The sequence below is a fragment of the Folsomia candida genome, unplaced genomic scaffold, assembly GCF_002217175.1.
Source record: "Folsomia candida strain VU population unplaced genomic scaffold, ASM221717v1 Fcan01_Sc051, whole genome shotgun sequence".
NCBI lineage: Eukaryota > Metazoa > Arthropoda > Collembola > Entomobryomorpha > Isotomidae > Folsomia > Folsomia candida.
Window position 1 is genome coordinate 520,438 of NW_019091243.1, and position 21,983 is coordinate 542,420.

The window sequence follows — 21,983 nt, forward strand, 5'->3', positions numbered from 1 at the left end:
TGCCCAACTCAAAGTACGAGTCTCCAAAAAAAGACAAGGATTGACAGGCTGGTCTTGCATAATTCTGCAACACACGTCATGATTTCTTGCTTTGCCTGAGTGACAATACGATTGTGTGAAGTGTAACTCTCCGATTTGGGAATAATGTGGTCTGGTCCAAGTCAATTGAGGTTTGTTGAGGCACTTTAGTCGAAATTGGACAAAATATTCCAAGTCAAAACGTGTTTATTCATAATTTCGAAACTAACCGAATTCAATTTCAAACAAGATAACCATTCGGACAGGAACGTTCGGAGCACTAATATCAAGTTGGAAAGCTGGGTAGGTTCTTATCTAAATATATGGGTCTATTTCCATGTGTACGTACACATGTATGCTTATTTCTATATTTCCCAAATAAGTATATAAGTAAACATAAATATGTCAATACATATCTAATTTGTATATTTGTTAGTATCATGCATACACTAAAAACAAAAAGTTGTCAAATCAACACCGCCGGTGTCAAAATATACATATGTATGACTTAACCGCCTTGGTTACATTCCTGATTCCGAGTGGGAATGAATTTTTTTCCGTCCGGTTATAACATTATCAACATTAACATTAACCTAACCTAACCTACCGGTATCAAAATCATCATAACTCGGATTCAACATTGGAACCAAGGCGGTTAAGTCATAGATACATACATATCGTCGTACTAATTCCGAAACAACATAAGTGCACTCGATGCTTAATTCCGAAACAACGTATGCACACTGGATGCTTAATTCCGAAATAACATAAGTGCACGTGAAAAACTAGCTAAAAGAAGTAGTTATGTTACATGTTTCGAAATTAAATATCCAGTGCACTTATGTTTTTTCGGAATTACCAATCGAGTACACTTATGTCTTTTTAGAATTAGTACGCCGATATATTGACACCGGCGGTGTTGATTTGACCAATTTTTGTTTTGAGTGCATTTTACAAGAGTTCATTGTACAAGTGTGACCATTAACATTTGAATGCGTATTATGCAGTTGCAATAATAATTACATATGTAAATACATATATTCAACTATTCAGACAGCAGTTAGTTTTAGTTGATTGTGGCTGGTTTACGAATCTTCATTTCAACCTTTTTTAAAGAGTGGTCGTAGGCCCTCCAATGGCGCCAGATAATTCCTTTGTAAGGTTTTTCTTCTTGACTGGAATTATGATACCTGGCGTTCAGGTGGCTCTACGAATCGCAAAAAGTTGTTGCAAAATGCGGTTTGATCAAAATTTCCTCAATGCGATGGTGCGAAGTGTAAGAGTCCAATTTGGTTGAAATTTTGAAATTACATACATCCAATGTTTCGTCAGGTATTTTGGGCGATGGTCAGAATGAATATTTGATCGCAAAGCTGAAAAATATGTATGCGATTTTTAGAAAGGGAAGGGAATTGAAGTTGACTTTGCTTCCCCCGCTTGCCAAAACTTTTTCAACTTAACCTTAAAATATTTTGCAAATTCTGACCATCGCATAAACCGCCTTAAGAAGCGTTGATTGAATTAACTTGGACCACATATGTAATTTCCAAATTTCAACCATATCGGAGGGTTACACTTCACACCATCACCACGTGAATCCATACCTCAGAACAATTCCAGTACCACCATCCACCGTGGCGTTGCGAACCACAGTTGCTACTATCGAATTCATCATTGTCACTGTCAAATGTGGTGAACTTTTTGCCATTATTTCGGTGGAGGAAATTTGCTACAAAAAAGAAAATTTGTAATGAATAATTATGGACTGGTCACTGAATGAAAGTGTCAAGTTATTTTGACCTGCAAAATATGAATGCGTAAATCAAATGCAATGAAACTTTTGTGCAATACTAACGCTGACCAGACGGAAGTTTTTTTATTCTTCAGTGGTAGAAATACACCTTCCTCGCCAGTGGAGAGATCACTATGTCACACACCTCTCATGAGCGCTTTGCCAGTCGTTTCATCAACTTCTACGATGACTTTCTCCATAACGCGCCGAAATTTTTCGAAATTTGATAGTGTATTTTTTTCCTGAGTATATTGTTTCTCAATTAAACCCAAACCTTTTAATCGGCCGATAGTTAGGTACGTTTGGAGCATTTTCTTTTTTCTCGACGAAATCATTTTTTTGCCATCGATGGTACCCTGTCACAATTTTGGGATTGTGGTTCGTTACCACGTTCGGCCAAAATAAAACGCGTTTGTTTTGGATTGAGAGGGTCAATCTCTTGATTTTACACTGTTTCAAATCAAGCCAAAGCTCATATTCTTGGTGGAAGCGAATGGATTTGAGACGCCCCCATTTTTGTCGATCGCCAGCCATTTTATGCATTTCATTGGAAATTCTGAATGACTTTGAATTTATATTTCCAACGAACGAATTTTTACTTCCACTTGAGTAGGACTTTATGCGATTGACACTTCGAGGTCAGTGGGGCAGTAGTTTTCATCATCCAGGACGACAAACTGCTGGGAGCGGATTTTAACATTTTCTCAACAAGTTTTCGACAATTTATTTTGGCTCCGGCTTTTTTGTTTTCATTGTATTTTGGTGCGATTTTAATGTCGTAAGTTTTGAAGCCCATCATATTGGCGTTGATCTTGCGAAGATAGGTTTTCGAAATTTTTAGTTGTCTGGGTGCAACCGTCATGGATGTGATGGGGTTTTTTCAAAAAACTTTTTCTCGTCAGTGTTTTGGTCTTCTGGCGGACAGGTCGACAAGGCAAAATTTTGTATTTGACATTTTCACGTTCCTTATATACGTATATTGTATAATTAATTTTGTTCGGTCCATCCCTTGAAGAATGAGGTAGTTACGAGCCTTTTTCCGATCCGAGAAAATCACTTTTTCGCACGAGTGGCAAACTAATTTTTCCACTTCCTGTAAATTTTGTGCTGTCATTTTATAAGGAAAAGAGATAATCGAATTCTGTTTTCGGTTTTATAAGGCCTATCGAATTTTCCAATTTTTATGCTTTTTACATCAGCAAAATTAACTGTTAACTGGTTGACCTAATAGGGGCAACCTTGACACTTTCAACAAGTGACCAGTCCATACGAACTGGCACGTCTATCTATGGGTTAACCTCTTGGCTACCAAACTACACACCTCTGTGTAGAGAAAGTACATTCATTTTCTACCAAGGTACACATATCTGTGTGACATAATTTTCCGTTGAGGACGAAATATGCATACGAATATGTGTATTTCATAAATTAAGTACGTTGAGCGCAAAATTTCTAAACACAGAATACTTCTTTGGTATTTGATGGAAAACTTGATGGCAACAAGGAGATTGTTTTGGATATTTGCATACTCAAAGTTTGGAATTATCCCAATATGAATCAACCTTGGAAAGTGGATTTTTCGTCCAAACACTCAAAGATTTTAACTGGTTTTAATTGGTCAGGCGTAATTATGAAATCAACAATATGAATGAATGTTAGAAAGTGGATTTTTCGAGTTTTTCGTCAAAACACTCAAAGATTGGAAACTTTTTGAAATTTTAATTAGTCAGGTGTAATTATGAAATCAACAGGGAAATTTTATTCGCAGTACCATACAGGTTAATGGGTAATCACTAACCTGCCGTTCCATTGTATCCCCCCACCGTTAAGTTGTACTTGTCCTGTGCACCACCCACTTTGAATTCACTATACGTCGTGTATGCCATCTTTCCCACCCAATCTTCGAGATCAACGCGTAACTGCGTATATCCCACCTTAGTTAGTTCATGCATTGTTTCCAGGCCTACACGCAACATTGGTTATACATGCGCGTTCACATCCAAAAGAGGTATTTTTAGCCTAACCAATCCAGAAATCCTCTCCGCTAAGGTGGCGACCAAACCCATTCGCATAATCGGTAAAATTCCTCTCGAAATCGGTCCTCTTATTCCAGCCTGCCAAGGGAGTACCTCTTCGCTGAATTGTGATCCACCCTTGGTCGCAAATGAGCTGTGGGGGGGGAATGAACGGATTAAAAATAAAGTGTAGGAATGGTATTCTCCGATTTTGATGGAACAAAATTCAAATTGTTCACGAAAAGAAAAAAAAAATACACCGGCATTTCTGGATTCTCGCGCTGCAGGTGATCTCGCCCGACAAAAATTAGTTTAAATTAGGATTTTTTAGAACCCTGGATCTTTTCTGAAGGGGATGGGAACTTTTTGGGGCGTGGTGGGTCACGGGTTTTTATTTTTTATTTGTGAAGGATAATCCTAATCCTTTCATAGGGTAAGCAAAATATTTAAAAATAGGCCAAATTTATTGATTATTTAAATTTATTTACTTTTGAGATTTTTGGTTAAAAAACTGTTCAATGGGGGTAATATTTTATTTGACGTACACGGGTAGTAGCTACGCCGGAAAGACCATTATTAAGCCCAAATCGAGTGCAAAAGATCACGTGGCCCACCACGACCCAAAAAGTACCCATCTCCTTTTATCCATACTTCAAAACTTTAGAAACTTTGCGGGATATTTCTTTACGCCAACAATTTAACATTAATCGAGTTAAAATCTGAAAATTCCTTTTAAAATATTGGAGTTTTAAATTGGTGGCGAGATAAATAAAAAATGATCAATGTATATAAATTCCAATTTCTTAATTACTGGTTTTGCAGGGAAGGTTGAACTAGCAAGATCAAAATCATCCCCGCAGAATTTCGTCTGGCCACCAGTCTTCGGGAATGGGATTTCCGATACGTTATATTTGTATGGTCCATCATCCTTCAAGACGGACCCTACGCTGATGAATAGTTTGGCGGTAGTGTCCCTTATTTCCACCAATACTGCGGCCTGTTCCCTTTGAAAAGTAAGGATTTGCTCGACAAATTTGCACGACTCGTTAAAAGAAGACTGTAAATACAAGGGGAGAAATTACAATGAATTAGCACCCACTTAATTTTTTAACCAGCTGCAATACTTTGTAATTGGCGGGCATATTTGCATAGTTCAGTATATTCTTAATTCAAATAGTAGGCTGATAGTCATACAAGTATTCTCAATGACAATTTCTTATAATTCTGAACACATTTACTTCAGGGTACCGTATGTGTTTGGAAAGTTGGAAAGTTGTTTAAGGGAAATATTGTTATTACGGGGTCGAAGTTAGCTAAACATTCAGCAAAATTTGTGGGTCCTACCATCTTAATAGATGGTTGAAAAGGCTAAAGTTGGAAAAATTTTATTAGGTGGAGAATTCAGCAAGAATTATATATATATCTGTAGAGGCAAATTTCCGATTAATCAGTAGTGGTTTAAATTTTATTCGTACCTGCGTAAAAAGTGCAAATCTTAAACGAATTCATTTTAATAAACATGTATCGTTTAGGCTACATGCATACCTTTCGCACTTCTGCTGTCAGAATGCCCAACCTGTATGCTGATGTCTAAAAGTTTACAGATGAGGTTATAGCTAAAGCCTAGTACTCAGGACGAATGTTCAAGCGGAATTTCATCGTGCTTAAATTCTGTTAAATTTTTCGCCGGAGAGAAATTCGTAAGCGGGCAGAAAATGCCATAATTCCACGTATATTTCGCTCAATTTTCACTCGTAGGTACTCAAGTCGTTTGAGCTGAATAATAGGTTTCACTTTGCCCCATTTTAAATTAACCGCCTGGCCATTGAGTTAAAAATGAGATTTTGAGGTTGCTCCGCCCTCTTATTTTGAGCTCAGAGGGGCGCGAGTCAGTTTCCGCTCACATTTCACGTGAAAGAATTGCCTCGAATTAACGGAAACCTTGAGCTTGCATTGAAGATTCCGCTCAAGTTTCACACGAAGAGCTGAGTACCTCTCGCGCTTAACTTGAGCAGAATTTCTGCAAAAGTCGTTTTCCGCGCGTAAAGTCCATCGTGAGTACTAAGCTTAAGACACCAAATTCATATTGTAGGATAATTAATTCTATCTACTTTTCAGTAAGTATTACACATATGTAACTTTCTACGTTTATTCTCGTCGTACATATACATATGTAACTTGATACATTTGTATCTATTTAAGACCATCGATACAATAATACTCATAAGAACTCAACCCCACGGACGCATGCCAATCGATATAGGTACATATTTTTCCGCTGCGGTGGGCCAATTTCTTTTAAAGACGGAGTAAAAACTTACCTGCATCGACGTCCCTTTCATTCCATGATTATTTGCTCCCTCGGGACTTTCATCTCCTTCTTTCCTACTCGCTCCATTGATTACTGCTTCTAAATCAGATTTAAATTGATCCAATTTCGCGTTGAATCTCGTCTCCAACGCGGCAAGATCATCCTTCGTGGGAACGTTGGATAACCGATCGGCCAACTTTGCGTTTAGGTAATATTTATGTAGAAAGGTAAAAATTATGAAAGTGTTGAATAAATACAGAAATTTAAAAACCCTGCATTCTCACCACTTTCAAAAGATCATTCACTTTCGGCTGTTCACCATTCATTAGGATCCGCACTTTCTATCTAAACGAGTACATAATCCAGGCACGAATTTAAAACGGGTGGGTGGGCAGGATTTTTAAAAACGGTGCATGATTTCTTGAAATTATTCTGAATTTCTTGAATTTAAAAAAAACATTCAAAAATGCAAGGTGCGGGTAATACAAGAAAAGTTCGCCAACCTTTGTATTAAAATTGCTACATCTAAAATGGGTTGCTTGATTTGTTGCATTTCTTATTACGGTAGCCACGCAAGGTTGGGCAGGTCAGCCAACAAATTTACATACTATGATTTTTTCTTCCTACCCGTATGGGTTTCAATGGGAGGCCATAGACTAATTGCCCCCCCCCCATGTGACGCATACGGACGGGAAGTAAGCAGAAACTAGCGGAAATTTGTTGGCTGGCTTGCCCAACCGTACTCGTACAAGAAGTAACTCATAAAAAACATTTCTTGCAGTAATTTCTACCAGTTGCTTTTTCCTGATAATTACTGCTACAAATACTAAAATGTATGTGTGCTAATTCCTTATTATATAAATACTACCACTTTGTTAGGGTAAATATATGTATGTATGAATACCGCTTGGTATTATTTTACTACTGGATTTCAAGGAGTGAAGATAATACCCGATATTTGTACAGATATATGTATACGTACATATTTAGATAACCACTTACCACCTTGCAAGATCCACTCAACACGAGGAGGAGGATTAAATGCGACGTAGAAGTCATCACACACGAATAGATAAATACGCCTTTTGATTACATTAACACCTACAACGTATTTGTTTCTCTATTTATTGATTTCTTACAGAAGGACATAGATACGTGCAATTAACAAACATGTTTGAGTATGTACTTCTGTAGATATTATGCTTACAGATCTGTGTAATATGCTAATTATGTATATGTATATGAAGTGTACGTTGAAATGTGCAGAATGATCTCCTTTACTTGGTAAGTTCTTGCAGATAGATTACTGCGAATTTAATTTAACAATACGTGCACTGCACACATTACTTTTTGCCAAGCTCAAAGTTTGAGCCCGCAAAAAATTAGACTGGTCATGAATGCATAATTCTGCAAGACGTGGCAGGATTTCTTATTTGCTCGTTATTATTCTTTATTTAATAGCCATGTAGGACCATGCATAACGTACTCGTCCAATTTCGATACAAAGGTCAATTTTTTCCCTATAGAATTTTTCGATATGTGATAAATATCTGCAACCCATAACAAATAACATGCCAGAGGTCGGATATATATCGAATTGTTTTACTGGAGCAAAATTGATGTAAATGTTTTTTTGCTGTTTTCCGCATTATGGAGTTCCAAATTTGTATGCAGTACCCTAAATACAGTCCATTTTTGCATTAATGAATCCCACAGTTTCTTACGGGCACAGATGACAGAGTTTGTGGATCATAGTAGTGTTATTTAAGCGTCAAATATTTTGAAAAAAATTGTGCATGCTTTTTTATTTCAGCTAAACACACATATGTATGTCATTAGTGTCCATGTGCATACCAACTGAGGAACCAAACACAGTATGTGAACCCATACCTGTTCACTTTCATTCATGTGATTGATTATGATAGAGATTGATCGTGAATGAAAATGAATTTCCTGTGATGTGAATGAAAATGAGCGAAAGATTCAGTCGTTTCAGAGGAGTGAGTGTGAATGAAAGATTTCTCACTCCTTTCATTTTTCACCCTATGCTTAAAACATGGGGCGATATAAGAAATGAAGCCAGATGATGTGAAATGAAATGAATTTGAGCGAAAATGACTGAATGTGAATGAAAATCTTCACTCAGATATCGGGATGAGTGAACTTTGAATGAAAAAAGTTTTTTTCAACAGGTATGTGTGAACCGCCAAAAAAATGAATACCCAGCCAGCAGTCGAATTTCAATGTTGTGCATGTTTATTTATATAATCTACACATGTACATTCATCGTAAAACTGTGACGATGGAACGTCTGTGTTTTAGCGGTGCCAGTTATTGAGTTCCGAAATTCCAGTTAGATGACTTGTGATGGTTTGCGAATCTTCATTTCCACCTTTTTCAACGAGTATTCGTGGCCCTTCCAGTGGTACCAGATAATTCCCGTGTAAGGTTTTTCCTCTCGGCTGGAAGTGTGATACATGGAGTTCAGCTGGCTCTGTGAATGAATAGCAAGTTGTTATCATATGTGTAATGCAAAACGCGACTTTATCGAAGTCTACTATACCTCAGAACAATTCCAGTACCACCAGCCACCCCGGCGTTGCGAAGCACAATTAATAACTTTGTCTTCATCATTATCATTGTCGAATGTGGTAAACTTTTTCCCCGAATTTCGGCTAAGGGAATCTCCTGAAAACACATATTTAGTCATCAGTGACTATTTACTAACTGTCTCGCATCTTGGTTAATTAATTGATATGAAGGTTAGGTTCAGCTTATTAAATTTCCATTGAATACTACATAAATAGAACCAGTCATTTAAATTTTTACTGACAAAGTGCGTACTCTCCATTCGCGCAAAGTTGAACTTTTATAGAAATTGAGAATTCTAAAAAATTACGCCACTGCCAGTCTCAAAGCCTCCCCTCCGAATAATTTGAGGCAATTTGAGACTGACAGTGGCGTGGTTTTTCAGATTGAACTTTTACAGAAATTGAGAATTCTGAAAAACTACGCCACTGTCAGTCTCAAATTGCCTCAAATTATTCGCAGGGGAGGCTTTGAGACTGGCAGTGGTGTAATTTTTTAGAATTCTCAATTTCTGTAAAAGTTCAACTTGGCGCGAATGGAGAATACCTACAAACTTAAGTACATATTTACTCGTATCTTCAGAGTTTCACGAAAAATGTCAAATATTTCCTTTGAAACTAAAAACAACGACAAATTCCAAGCGGAAGATAGTAAGGCTGCATATTTTGCATTGTGTTTGTCTCAGAACTTTGCCCAATAGATGATCTTTTTTTAATAACCTCTCAAAATGAGTGGCCTATTTGCCCATAACCTGCACAACCTATATGCAGAGTGTGCAAGGGCAAAAAGGCATGCCGTGCCTAAAATGCCTTTTTGCCTATTAGGCACGTGAATTTTGACCATGCCCGATTGCCCGAAATGCCTTTTTGGCAATTTCGGGGCAATGTGATAATACGATTGTATCCTTTCCTAGCTATAATCTTCATAGTTCACATGATTTATCGACACGTGGACAATTTAGTCATTGTAGACACCACTACAGAAATCATACACATCTTGAGGTATATCTATAAATATTTACAAATACTCGTAATTATCATGAGTGAGTTAGTACATAATCTTGTGAAGGAGCTACGGAGAAGTACGTTTTAGAGATACCGAAATATGAAGCCAATTACACTGTTATCACTCTTTCTTGTCCATAGTAAAATTTGTAATATGCTCTAGGCAATGTCCAATAGAAACATACGGGAACAGGCAAAAAGGCATCAAACGGGCAAAAAGGCAAGCAAAAAGGCAATCCGGCATTGAAACGGCAATAAGGCATGAATTTTTTCCCAAAAAGGCGCCTTTTTGCACACTCTGCCTATATGTAAAAATCGTTTCCCTCCGTCTCTTCATAAACTAACCGGCTGTTCCATTGTATCCTCCCACCGTTAAGTTGTACTTATCCAGTGCACCACCCACTTTGAATTCGTTATACATCGCGTATGCTTTGTTTCCCTCCCAATCCTCGAGATCTACCCGCAATTGCGTATATCCCGCCTTAGTTAGCGCATGGATTGTTTCCAAGCCTAGATTTAATACTAATTGGTTACGACTCCATTAGCAATTTATCCACTCGAGATATTTTTAGCCTAACCAATCCAGAAATCCTCGCCGTCAAGGTGGCCACCGAATCCATTCGCATAATCGGTAAAATTTCTCTCGAAATTGGTTCTCTCCTTCCAGCCCGCCGTTGGAGTACCTCTTCGCTGAATTTTGATCCACCCTTTGTCGCAACTGAGCTGTGGTGGGGTCAAAATACGTGTGTAGGAATGTTATTTTCTGATATTGACAGAGCTAAATTCAAATTCTTCGCGCACAGAAATAAGGGGACCTGTATTTCATTTTTTTTGTGATTTCGTACCAGCGATCGACACCGCCGATCGTGCGACGCCGAACGCGCCGCTGCCGCCGAAAAATTTGATTTCTTATTCCTCTAACATTACCACGCCTCCGACGCTGGCGAAAAATCACCAAAAACTGGCCGACGAAAATTTATCGGCTTCGACCTGTTTCGTACCTATCGTTCATATCGGAATTTTAAAAAAAGATACTCCAAATCAGGATTTTTTATATTGCTCTATTTTTTCGAATTGTACATATCTACTTCAAAATTTTAAAAACTTAGCCGCTTATTTCAGCACGCGAGCAATTTCAAATTGATCCCGTCAAAATCGTAGAAGGACTATGAGTTGTAAATTATGTATAATTAAGTATCCATGTAAGTTCTTAATTACTGGTTTTTTGGGGAATGTTGAACCAGCAAGATCTAAATCATCCCCGCAGAATTTCGTTAGGCGGCCAGTCCTTGGGTCTGGAATTTCGAACACGTACGGAGTGGATACTTCAGTCTCGTTCAGGGTGGAAACAGTCTTTTGAAATATTTTGGAGGTAGTGTTCCTTATTTCCTCCAAGACTGCGGCCTGCTCATTTTGAACGGTGAAGATTTTCTCGACAAATTGGCACGTCTCGTTAAAAGAAGACTGCACAAGAGGAGAAATAAAATTTAGTACATAAGTATGGTACTAATTTTTTTTAGCTACATATGCACACTAGTTTCAAATTTGATTGGTTACCATACATGCATATTCATTTACTTCTATACATAATCCGTACTTGACTCCGATGCAGAAAAGTGGAAAAATTCAGCCTTCTCAAAATTTAGAAGCTATTTATGTCAAAGTATTAGAGTTTTTTGAACGTGTTTATGTACGAAAATATTGCTATTCAGTGGTCAATATTAAATTATAGAAAGTTCGGGTCGTACATATTCATAAATTAAAGACAAATCTTAATACCAGTAAATTGAGTATAACTTAAAATTAGGCAGATACTTACCTTTCGTACTTCTGTCGTTAGTATGCCCAACCTGTAATCTGCTGCGACGAAATCTGGTATCTGAAAGGTAACAGGGCAAGTTGTAACTAACAATGCGATGGTGTGAAGTGTAACCCTCCGAATTGGCTGAAATTTTGGAATTATGTGGTCCAAGTCAATACAACCAAAGTTTCTTGAGGCAGTTTGTGCGATGGTGGGAACTAGTCAAAATATTTGACGTCAAAGTTGAAAAACGGGAGATTTTTCCATTCCAAGGGAATGGGAGTGGAGTTTGCTTCCTCCGCTTGGTAAACATCGCCCATTTTTCAACTTTGAGCTCAAATATTTTGACTAATTCCCACCATCGCACAAACTGCCTCAAGAAACGATGGATGTATTGATCTGGACCACATAATTTCAAAATTTCAGCCAAATTGGAGGGTTACACTTCACACCATCGCATTGTAAGACAATTAGTTGATATTTTTGCATAACTAATTATACATACTTTCAGTAGTCAGCCTAACCCATTAACTTATGTTGTTCATCCCTTAGTTGTTAAAATTGTAAGCATCGATCAACCCACGTACAATGTACGATAACCAATCAATATTTGCAATTTCCTCGGGACGGTTAGCCAGATTTGTTGGAGGATATAGTATAAAACGGTATACGGAAATTTGGGTACGGAAATTTGGGTCTCGGAAATGTTTCCTTATACCCAAATTTCCATACCCAAATTTCCATACCAAAATTTCCGGGAATCTACAAAACGACGTACCTGCATCGACCTTCGCTTCCTTGCATGATTATTTTCACGGTCGCGACTTTCTTCCTCTTGCCTACTTGCTCTATTGATTAATGCCTCCAAATCAGATTTTAGTCGGTCGAATCTCGCACTTAATCTCGTCTCTAACGCGGCCAAGTCATCCTTCGTGGGAATGTTGGCTAATCCATCAAACTTTGTTTATAAAAATATAAAATTGTGTCATAAATATGTAAAAAAAAAACAGAAATTAAAAAATACTGTGATCTCACCACTTTCAAAATATCACTCAAGTTTTGCTTGTCTCCATTCTGCTCCGCACTTTCTATCTAAACGAATTCAAAAATCCAAGGACAAATTTAAAACGGTAAGGTTGGCAGGATTTTTCCCAGAAACATTTGCTAAATTTCTTGCCTTCTCTAAAAAAAATTGCAGAGAATTTATGTAGTGTCCAAGTAAAAACTATAGACATCAGCCAATTAGATAATCATTTATAAATATCACGTAAAATTATTTGTTAAATAAATATCACTTTTCAAATTAAATTCATTTGTGAAATCCAAATTACATTTATATACATACATACACTAGGGATCAAAATTGTTCGGGCAATGCGAGCCTTGAAATTCAAATTCCAAGAAGTGACTGGGGAAGATACAGATTTAATTCGTGTGCAGTTTATGCACCATTTAGTAGTGTTTAACTTGTTTTAAGCCGATTTCTGAAAAAGCTCAGATTTGCGTATAAACCAAATAATAGTGGAAAAAGTCAGAAAAAAAGAGAGCAAAATTATTCGGATTTTTTTCTAAATACGCTAATGTTTACAAAAATTGCCATGATAAGTAAAAATTGTTCCTTATCTTTAATGAACCATGTTATTGTCTTGTCAATTTACCAATTTTGAAACTTGCAAGTTCATGGGAAGACAGTCAGGAGAAATTCTCATTGAGGTGCTCGACCTCTTAATCCAGCATTGGAAATCCAGGGTATACTAGAAGAGGACGCAATGTGAAAATTCCAAAATACGTTGTAACTCGTACCCCTATCATAGGGGCCCTATGTCCATTCGACGATGAAAAAATATAGAGAGACTGGTACAACTGTAGCATCCAAGAAACAGGAAAAATGTCGAAGGTTCCATGCGAAGTATAGCAAGAAATCGTTAGGAAAGTGAAGGCCACGCACTGACTTTCAGGACCCAAAATCACAACTGAGGATTAAAATGAACTTGGATAGTCGGCACGTCGATTTGCATAAGCAATAGCCCTGAAAACTGCAGGGTTTGAAAAAATTCAAGGTAGGAAAACGAAACTCAGCAGCAAACTGAATGAAGGAAAAACACGAAATTTCGGAGGGGCCCATGTTTCGTAGAAACAAAATTTTTTCAAAATCAATCGAATGGTACGAGGAAAGTTTCGACATTTTTGAATCTTCTTGACGTGCACTAGTTTTGAGAAAGTTAGGGAAAGCACCAATAATGAAGAATTTGCAAGCTGCCGAACAGCATTGTGGTTGCAGCATTATGACCTGCCAGTGCACCTGCTCTGTCTCTCCTTGAATTCTCGAATTTCTGGATTGACCCATGAACTAGTTTGTCTATCAGGGTCCATTGAACATAAATCTAACAATTTCTTTCACCTCTCAGGGTCTTGGTCGACGATTCAGACCTACGTAAGACTACCACCCCAAGCTAAAATCTACGCCAAAAAAACATGTTGGAGTGTTCAACTAGCCCCCACAAAGCAAAAGTCTTAACCTAATTGAACCCCTGGTGGCATTGACGAAAAATAAAATCCAAGATCCAAAACTTCAGCCGTGGGGGACCTGAGGCGGAAAAATTTTGAGGCATGTGAAAATGTTGGTGATTAAATCGCCTCAAAATGCGTTGCATCTATTCAGTGCCTTTCCGATGAAGTTATTTCTAGTAATGGAGGCCCAACATATAATCTAGTACACTTTTTTAGGTTTAACAAAAAATATACCTGCAGTGCTACAATAAAATCATATTTTGCTCTCTTTTTTCTCACTTTTTTCAGTGTTATTTGGTTTATATGAAAATGTGAACTTTTTCAAAAACGGGTTTAATACTACTTAAAGACAACTAAATGGTGCATAAACTGCAAAAGAATTGAAATCGATACCTTCGCCAGTTACTCAGTTATTGTCGTTTGAATTTCGACGTTACCCTTGCCCGAACAATTTTGCTCCCTAGTGTACATGTACTCTGATAATTCTGGTATTGTCCAGCAGGTATTCAGTTCTAGTTATTAAGGTTCCTAACACTTGTTACATCTTAAAACTATTCCAGTCCGTTAAAATTTACTACTGATATGGTAACATTTTATGCAATATCGAACTATCTATTACTACAACGTAACTACATATTCCTTATGAATTACTACCACTTTGGTAGCATGATATGTGAATACCGCTTGGTATTATTTTAATACTGGATTTCTCAAAGTGCACATAATACCCCACATTTTGACCCAAAATTGTATTTATTCTAAAATTTTATCGCCAAATAATTCCATATTTATTTAGATATTTACTTACCACTTGACCAAATCCACTCAATACGAGGAAGAGGATTAAATACGACGTAAAATGCATCGTACACGATTACGTAAATACGTATGTATCTGCCTTTTGCCACTGTCCAGACGTAAGTAAAACTTACTACGTATTTGTCACTCTATTTATTGATTTATTACACAAGGAATATCTGACATGATATATCATGTGAGTATTAAATCATGTAGATACTCTGCTTATGCTAATTAACTCGTTATGTATGTAGAGATGTAAAGTATATTAAATTTTGTATAACTATCTCCTCTACTTTGTACGGTCTTATAGATAGATTATTGTGAATTTAATTTATTTAGTAGTGATACGTGCGCACATATTACATTTTGCCGAGATCATAGTTCGGTCCCACAAAAAACCCAGACTGGGCTACATAATTTTGTAACACATTTCAGGGTTTCCTTTATTTATTACATTCCGAAGTACATACATAGGTACATACAAGCCTATATGACGATTGGGTTGACAAAAATTTTTATAGGAAAACATTATTGGCAAAACTAAAAAAAAGTTTAATTCGATCTGTCAAAAATGTCCGACCAAGCTTGGAAATTTTTAAAAATAAAAAGAACTAAAATACAAAAAATTAAATTATTTCATAGTGTGTGTAATGGCAGAAAATACATGCCATTTAAACGCATAATCTCATCTTACCCCATCCGCACCCATAAAAACCACACCCACAGAGTATTTTAATGATTCTTACAATGTACGCAAGATTTTAAAAAAATCGTCCAAACAGGTGACATCGTGTGGCGTACAGCCCCCAAATCCAACCACCACCACCAACCCAAAATAAACCCGTTCTTAAACACACTGGGGAGTATCCACGTCATTAGTTAAACAGATTTGGCTCTTGTTTTGCAAAATCGAAAAATTTCGCGTTTTTAGTTTCTCAAAATATTTAATATTATCTTAAAGTAATATTTTCATCATAAAAAACGGGTGTCATGTTTTGGCAGATTTTTGGAAACAAGATTTTATTCTAACCTATTGCCCCCTTCTAAGCCGTTCAGAACCATCCTAGTGAGGAAGCCTGACCACACGTCGCTTTTCTATTTCCGTTAGGATGGGTTTTCTTCCTCCGCCTTTCTTGTTTTCAACAGATCCTGTGTTTTTAAACTTCTGGATGATGCCGTGGACAGTGGACTTCGAGATTTTGTAAATTTCAGAAATTTACCTCTCCGTCAGTTTGCTAGTTTCATCCCCTTTCCACCTTTGAATGATTAGGTCGCGAACAGGAGTTGGAACTTCAGATCTTTTCTTCCCCATATAGTTATCTGTAATTAAAATCTCAAAATATTTTAAAAAAATGTTAAATATGTTGTTTAAAAACCAACTTACCTCAAGAAAATTGTGTATCACTAAAAAAATAGACATTCGTATACGCGGTCGGTTAATTTTGACGCACTATTTTTACCGGGGTTGTGGTTTTAAGTTGATTGCCCCATCAGCAAATTTTTTATCATCCTGCTCTTCATATTAGCTTAAAGTGCATTATATTATCTACAAAATATGTACAAAGTTAAATGTTTACGAGTACTGGTAACCCGACAATATTCCATACCACGCGGAGGAAAATCTTGGTCGGTCAATTGTGGTTCTAACTGTATGTATGAAAGTCTATTTTTTCCTACTTATAAAATTTGACCTCTGTAACCCATAGTAATGTTAGAGGTCGGATATCAAATAGTTTTAGTACCCCGCAGTCCCTTTTCTGCATTTGTGATCCCTGTTTGTTTTTTACCGGCAGAAAGTTTGTGGCTCAAAGTAAGTAATCAGAATATTAGAGAGTATAGGTATTGAAGTCATAAGCTTAATTGTAGTCAGAAATTGACTAGCTTACATATGGTACTGAAATTGACTTTACGCAATTAATCTCAAGCTCATGATAAATACGTTTTAATCTGAATATAAATAAATATGTAGATAAATTAAACAATTAAAGTTACGAATGAAAATAGTGAGCATGTTATGATCTGAGAGAGCATGCACAAAATTAGCATCAATAAATTCTTAATACCTATATATAAATTCTTTAAATTATATCTCTTTGTTATTATTTGATTGAGATTTTCTTGATTTTTAATAAAATAAATGCTCATCAGAACTTTATTTCTGGTCAAAATGATTGATTACTTTAAATCGTATAAACTTATTATTTACTCCGTTACCATGGCAAAGGCAATTGCTTGCAGGAATGCAATCTATGTTAACATGTTCCGAGATAAGTTTTTATCTCGAGATGATAAGCAGGAGCAGTGCCCGATCTTGGATTTTGGCGCCCTGGGCAACCATATGAGACGCCCCAGTCCCTCCAAAAATCTTGCATTTCCACAACTTACTTGCTAAATTAGTTTTTTATGCTTTTATACCAGTTAACTACAAAATGTTGTTAATTTTTTGCAAAAGTAGTTGTACTAAAATCCGGCTGGTGACGGATTTGTCGTTGAATAAACCCGTACCGGTTTGTCGTAGCGGCTCAACATTTTTAACACAGGAACATGTTGTCCTTGGATTGAGGTGTGAAAAAGTTCAACTCTATACTTTGAAAAATGCCTCCTCCACGGCCCTATGAAGTTGAGTCACTCATTTCAATTCTTTCCAAACTTAAATAGTTGCCAAACCGGATTACTAAACATTTTAAAAGTGAAGGGAAAACAGTTTCGAAATATGGAATCAGTAAGGTATTGAAGAATATTGGTCGTAAGCGAGAAATTTTGACTGAAGGACAATCACCACCCCTTTGAAGAAGGCAAAAAAAGTGTTAATTCTGCCCCTGCTTAGGAAAATTGACCTAGTGACCTCAAAGCACAATCCACCGACCCAAAAGGGAATTTCCAGTAAGGGTGGGAGGTCAAAGCGTTCAGTTGAAGGATAAATTAATATTTTGAAGAAACGACTTCGTTGGAAACCTCGTGTGCTTCAGCTGACCGAAAAATAGAAAATAAATTTCGCCCGTGTTTGCAAAAAATTTGATTTAAATTTTCTATTGGGGAATAATGGATATTTGTTGACGAAGCACTCACTTTCCTACAAATTACTACTGCCGTTCTAAGAGCTTACTACATGACAAATGCCGGAAAAATTCACGCAAGTTGGTGCTTCACCGTGAAGAGAACTTTTGTATGAAGTTTATTGTGGTGCAATGTCCCGTCGTGGTGTCCTCCCACTTATCCAAGTCCCCCAAAAAGTGAACGTATCTGCAAAGTATGATGTGGATCGTCTACAGCAACATTTTCCTAAATAGCACGGTCAAAAAGAAATGAGGAAATTTTTTAAAGTGACGCAGCGTCTTCCCAAGTTGACCCAAGATAAGGCAAATGACCTTGAAGCTAGATTGGGGATCAAAATCATTTTGAATAATGAAATACCTCTACAAGTCCAATATTAGTCAAATGGACTTCTTTGAGAAATTTTTTTCTGCGGGCACCAATTTTCTTAGACGGAGTTTGGAAAGAGTTGAATTGATTGACTCCACTTCTGGGGGTTGTGGGGGAGGCATTTTTGAAAGTAGAGAGTTGGATTTTTGCACCCCTCTACCCTAGGACAACATGCCCCAGTGTTAAGAATTTTGGCCCGCTACGGCCAACAGTTCCGGGATTATATAACGACAAATTCGTCACTATCCGGAAAAACGCCCTTTAGTAGCTATACTACATTCATGGTTGCACCCGAAATTTTGCTTCAAAATTTTATGCTTAGGTTGGTGTAATCGATGAAACGCGTAATCGCACATTTCTCATAGCATGCCTCTGTTGACATTTTTGAAGTGCATGCTGAATTTCAAGTCGATCAGACGAGTAGAACAGAAATAAACTTGGAGACAGACGACACACGGACAATACGATTCCATAAGCCCTCACTCGGGCTATAAATGTGTCAGAGCGAGCACAATGCTGCATAACTTGCTTCGGTATGATTCATTGACGAGTATAAAGCCATGGGAAATAAAAAGTTATGCATAAAATCAAGTATTTCCACAAACTCTTCTGGCACGCTGGGACCCTAGAATGCCACTCATTCTTACGAATTTTAAGATTAGACTGGGGACGGTGACACCAAATCTGATCTAGTGCACGCTTGGGCGCCTGGCGGCGCCCCTGGTGTTTTGGCGCCCTGGGCTATTGCCCCGCTTGCCCCCCCCAAAATCGGGGCCTGAGCAGGAGCCACATCACCAACTACGCATTACTTCACTCACCGTTTAATAACCAGTCTCGCCATTATTCCGGTTTCGGTCCAATATTGGCCACACAAAATATTACCAGTAATACCAGTAAAATATTACTAGAAAATATTACCATGCCTGGAAAACCTCCAGGAAAATCTTTCCTTACACAGCGTGGCCTGTCAACCGTTCGACCTGTTGACAAACCTCGTCCTGATTTTACTGACGAGATAACATCCTTCGCATCCTTCCTGGGTTACGGCTCGTTTGGGGTCGTTTTAAAAGCAAAAATTTTCGCAGATTTCTACGCCGTTAAACTTCTGCTCCCCAATCAAATGCTGACTGAAAGTCAGACACGTCGCGAGTTGGAAATTCCCCTCGCTCTGAAGAATCACAAGAACATCGTAAAGATTTACAAATCCGTGGAAAACAAAGTACTGTCAACTTCCCAGATGAAGCAAATTCTGGCATTATCCCCACCCACTGTTGAAGCTAGATATAAAGAGAAGCTACTCACGGGGTCACCCATTGAGTGGACTTGCATCCAAATGGAACTCTGCGGAAGAAGTTTGAAACATTGGCTGGAAGTGTTCAAACCATCAATCGACTCTATGTATACTCAAATGAAGCAAGCTGCCATAGTGACTGGTTTGGTAGCGGGCCTTAAATTTTTACACAATAATAAAGTAATTCATCGCGATCTTAAACCAGACAATGTTATGTTTACCACATTCGAGTACGATCTGCCCGTAAAAATCGGCGACTTCGGTATGTATGCAAAACATATGTAACGTATTTTCAAAGTTAATTGTGCACATTTTCAACAGGCTTGGCGAGATGGATGTTCCCTGAAGATGGCAGCACATTCACGAGGAGTGTAGGGACCCGAGGGTATAGGGCGCCGGAAGTATCAGATGGAAAATACTCCTACCAGGCAGACTTGTTCTCGCTTGGGCTAGTTATCTGGGAACTAACAGCCTTAATCCAAGCAGATAGGAAGCCCGGTTTATTCGACAAATTGGTGAACGATGGAAATGAAGAATTAGTCGAGGAGCATCCCCTTCTGGGGGATGGATTACGAAAAATTATAATTCTATGCACCAAGAGGAACCCGATAAATAGATTCGAATCCGTGCATCAAATTGCCGAAATACTGTCCGAGCCCATGAGACCAATTCCCGCGCAAAAAATTGTTGCCCAAACAAGTGAGGAGTTGACCCTATGTGTCGAATTTGCATCACCTGGATCTACCATTAACCTTGAGGAGGGCACTTACTCATGCAGCGTTTACCTGAGCACTGACAACATCACGATTGTTGGTCGAGGATCAAACACTGTCATTGATTTAGGTTATTCCAACTCCATCGAGGTCGAGTCAAACCTTTGCATTCTTTCAAATCTGAAAGTTAAATTTTCTCAGACGGGGGTCAGGCGCAATAGGATCGCATTAGTGGGTTTCAAAAATCAACTCAGCGACATTGAAGTCGCAGTTTTAGCTTATCAAAGCCCGTTGCCCGACATGTATTTTTATCGCCAAATTGAAATCTTGGGCAGTTACAATTCAATAGATAGCGTGAAGATAGAAAACCATTCGGCCGCTGATGTTGCAGTAATTTTCACCGATAATTCATCCCATTGCACCTTATCTAATTTAGTCGTCACTAATGGGCTGGTTCAACTATTTTGCTACGGCAAAAATCATACCGTTTCCAGTACGAGATTTGAAACGTTAAGCCAAACACTAAAACCGCGGCAAAACAAACCCTCGTTTCCTACAACAAGATTTTCTTTACATGTGCTAGGATTGCATTGCAAACTTGAAAATATTAAATGCAACGAGGTATATGTTCGTGGTGACCATGCAGTACTGACAAGCGTGCAATGTACCGATGGAATCAGAATTCTGGGTCAACACGAAGGAATCATGCTAACTCAGTGTGAAGCTAAACAATTGAAAAATAAATCAAGAATCATCATTGATGAATGTGAGTTTGGTTCCGTGTCAACATCCATCGTTTCGCTCACACCTTTCGCCTTTTTTTGACCTGGAGGGACTTGACATCGGGATCTATATAAAATATGCTCAGTACGATACACTAATGAACAAATGTATAGTCCATTTTTAAAGTTATTTTTATTTCTACATTTACTTACAAACCGTCGTCAAGATTAAGGATTATAAAAATGTACTTGAAATTCAAATCAGATTTTGTATTTATGTATTACGCTTCACATACATTTATGTGATTCGGTAATGGAATTAAGTTAATTAGGATCTTGCCAAATGTAGCTTAAACCTTGAAATGAATTATATAAACTAAGTACAATATTTCAAGGAGTTATTTAAACGTAGCCTTGCATTATTTCCTTTCGACTAAAATTGTATTCTACCATAAAGCATACATAATTGCGTCGTAGATACTTGGGTCGTCAATATTGTACACAAAACAAGTATATAGTTAGATACGATTTGTTAATTTCTAAGACGACTAATAAATATGCACATATGTACATACATACACAAAATTGGAATGGTGAAGTAATGGATAAAATAAAACATGCATTAAAACCTTAACCTAATTTAACATCCGTAAGTATGCACACAAAATTCATCCTTATTTACGAAATAAAAACTTGTACAAAGTAAACAATTACATAATTTGCACATTGCTTACAATGGAGGCGCAAACGATGTTCAGCCCAGATTATTTTTTGACCATGTCAGTTTGAAAGAGCAAGTATCTAGAAAGAACAGTTGGTCCGGCACTTGCGCAGATGCGCAGAATTCAGTACGTTAGGGGCGCCGCAAGTTCGCAAAACCGCATGATTTTTAATTAATGATCACCGCGAGCTCAGATTTTTTCCGTCTCGTTCGCTCGCTCTCTCACTCCAACACGAGGACATTGACCCCGCAACCACTCGACGATTCGCAT

At 37.7% G+C, this 21,983-nt stretch overlaps 3 protein-coding genes across 4 annotated transcripts; 1 reads left to right on the plus strand and 2 right to left on the minus strand.

Moving 5' to 3' along the window:
- Positions 1 to 207: 207 nt before the first annotated feature.
- On the minus strand, positions 208 to 6,686 carry LOC110862227 (ficolin-2). Its single transcript, XM_035845351.1, has 7 exons — positions 6,421 to 6,686; positions 6,147 to 6,332; positions 4,637 to 4,882; positions 3,835 to 3,979; positions 3,609 to 3,773; positions 1,623 to 1,747; positions 208 to 1,225 (listed from the first exon to the last, which is right to left on the minus strand). Exons 1-7 carry the CDS (start codon positions 6,460 to 6,462, stop codon positions 1,085 to 1,087), a joined length of 1,050 nt encoding a protein of 349 aa, XP_035701244.1. The 5' UTR covers positions 6,463 to 6,686; the 3' UTR covers positions 208 to 1,084.
- A 1,683-nt stretch (positions 6,687 to 8,369) lies between these two features.
- On the minus strand, positions 8,370 to 14,956 carry LOC110862230 (techylectin-5B). Of its 2 annotated transcripts, XM_035845350.1 has the most exons (10): positions 14,850 to 14,952; positions 12,708 to 12,755; positions 12,566 to 12,622; positions 12,309 to 12,488; positions 11,549 to 11,608; positions 10,948 to 11,193; positions 10,308 to 10,452; positions 10,075 to 10,239; positions 8,700 to 8,824; positions 8,370 to 8,630 (listed from the first exon to the last, which is right to left on the minus strand). In XM_035845350.1, exons 1-10 carry the CDS (start codon positions 14,904 to 14,906, stop codon positions 8,490 to 8,492), a joined length of 1,224 nt encoding a protein of 407 aa, XP_035701243.1. In that variant the 5' UTR covers positions 14,907 to 14,952; the 3' UTR covers positions 8,370 to 8,489. The 2 variants fall into 2 exon arrangements, with proteins under 2 accessions (XP_035701243.1, XP_021967106.1); XM_022111414.2 differs by lacking the exon at positions 12,708 to 12,755 and having other exon boundaries at positions 14,850 to 14,956.
- Positions 14,957 to 19,105: 4,149 nt separating this feature from the next.
- On the plus strand, positions 19,106 to 21,606 carry LOC118433410 (STE20-like serine/threonine-protein kinase). Its single transcript, XM_035845327.1, has 2 exons — positions 19,106 to 19,818; positions 19,878 to 21,606. Exons 1-2 carry the CDS (start codon positions 19,185 to 19,187, stop codon positions 21,092 to 21,094), a joined length of 1,851 nt encoding a protein of 616 aa, XP_035701220.1. The 5' UTR covers positions 19,106 to 19,184; the 3' UTR covers positions 21,095 to 21,606.
- The last annotated feature ends 377 nt before the right edge of the window (positions 21,607 to 21,983 follow it).

Coding starts and splice junctions, on each gene's coding strand:
- LOC110862227 (XM_035845351.1), bottom strand. CDS start 6,462: ATGAATGGTGAACAGCCGAAAGTGAATGATCTTTTGAAAGTG. Junction 6,333..6,420: donor TGAATGATCTTTTGAAAGTG/GTGAGAATGCAG, acceptor CTAAACGCAAAG/TTGGCCGATCGGTTATCCAA. Junction 3,774..3,834: donor CGGAGAGGATTTCTGGATTG/GTTAGGCTAAAA, acceptor TGTTGCGTGTAG/GCCTGGAAACAATGCATGAA.
- LOC110862230 (XM_035845350.1), bottom strand. CDS start 14,906: ATGCATTTTACGTCGTATTTAATCCTCTTCCTCGTATTGAGTGGATTT. Junction 12,756..14,849: donor TGAGTGGATTTGGTCAAGTG/GTAAGTAAATAT, acceptor TGATGTCTATAG/TTTTTACTTGGACACTACAT. Junction 8,825..10,074: donor AGGATACAATGGAACAGCCG/GTTAGTTTATGA, acceptor ATGTGTTTTCAG/GAGATTCCCTTAGCCGAAAT.
- LOC118433410 (XM_035845327.1), top strand. CDS start 19,185: ATGCCTGGAAAACCTCCAGGAAAATCTTTCCTTACACAGCGTGGCCTG. Junction 19,819..19,877: donor CGTAAAAATCGGCGACTTCG/GTATGTATGCAA, acceptor CATTTTCAACAG/GCTTGGCGAGATGGATGTTC.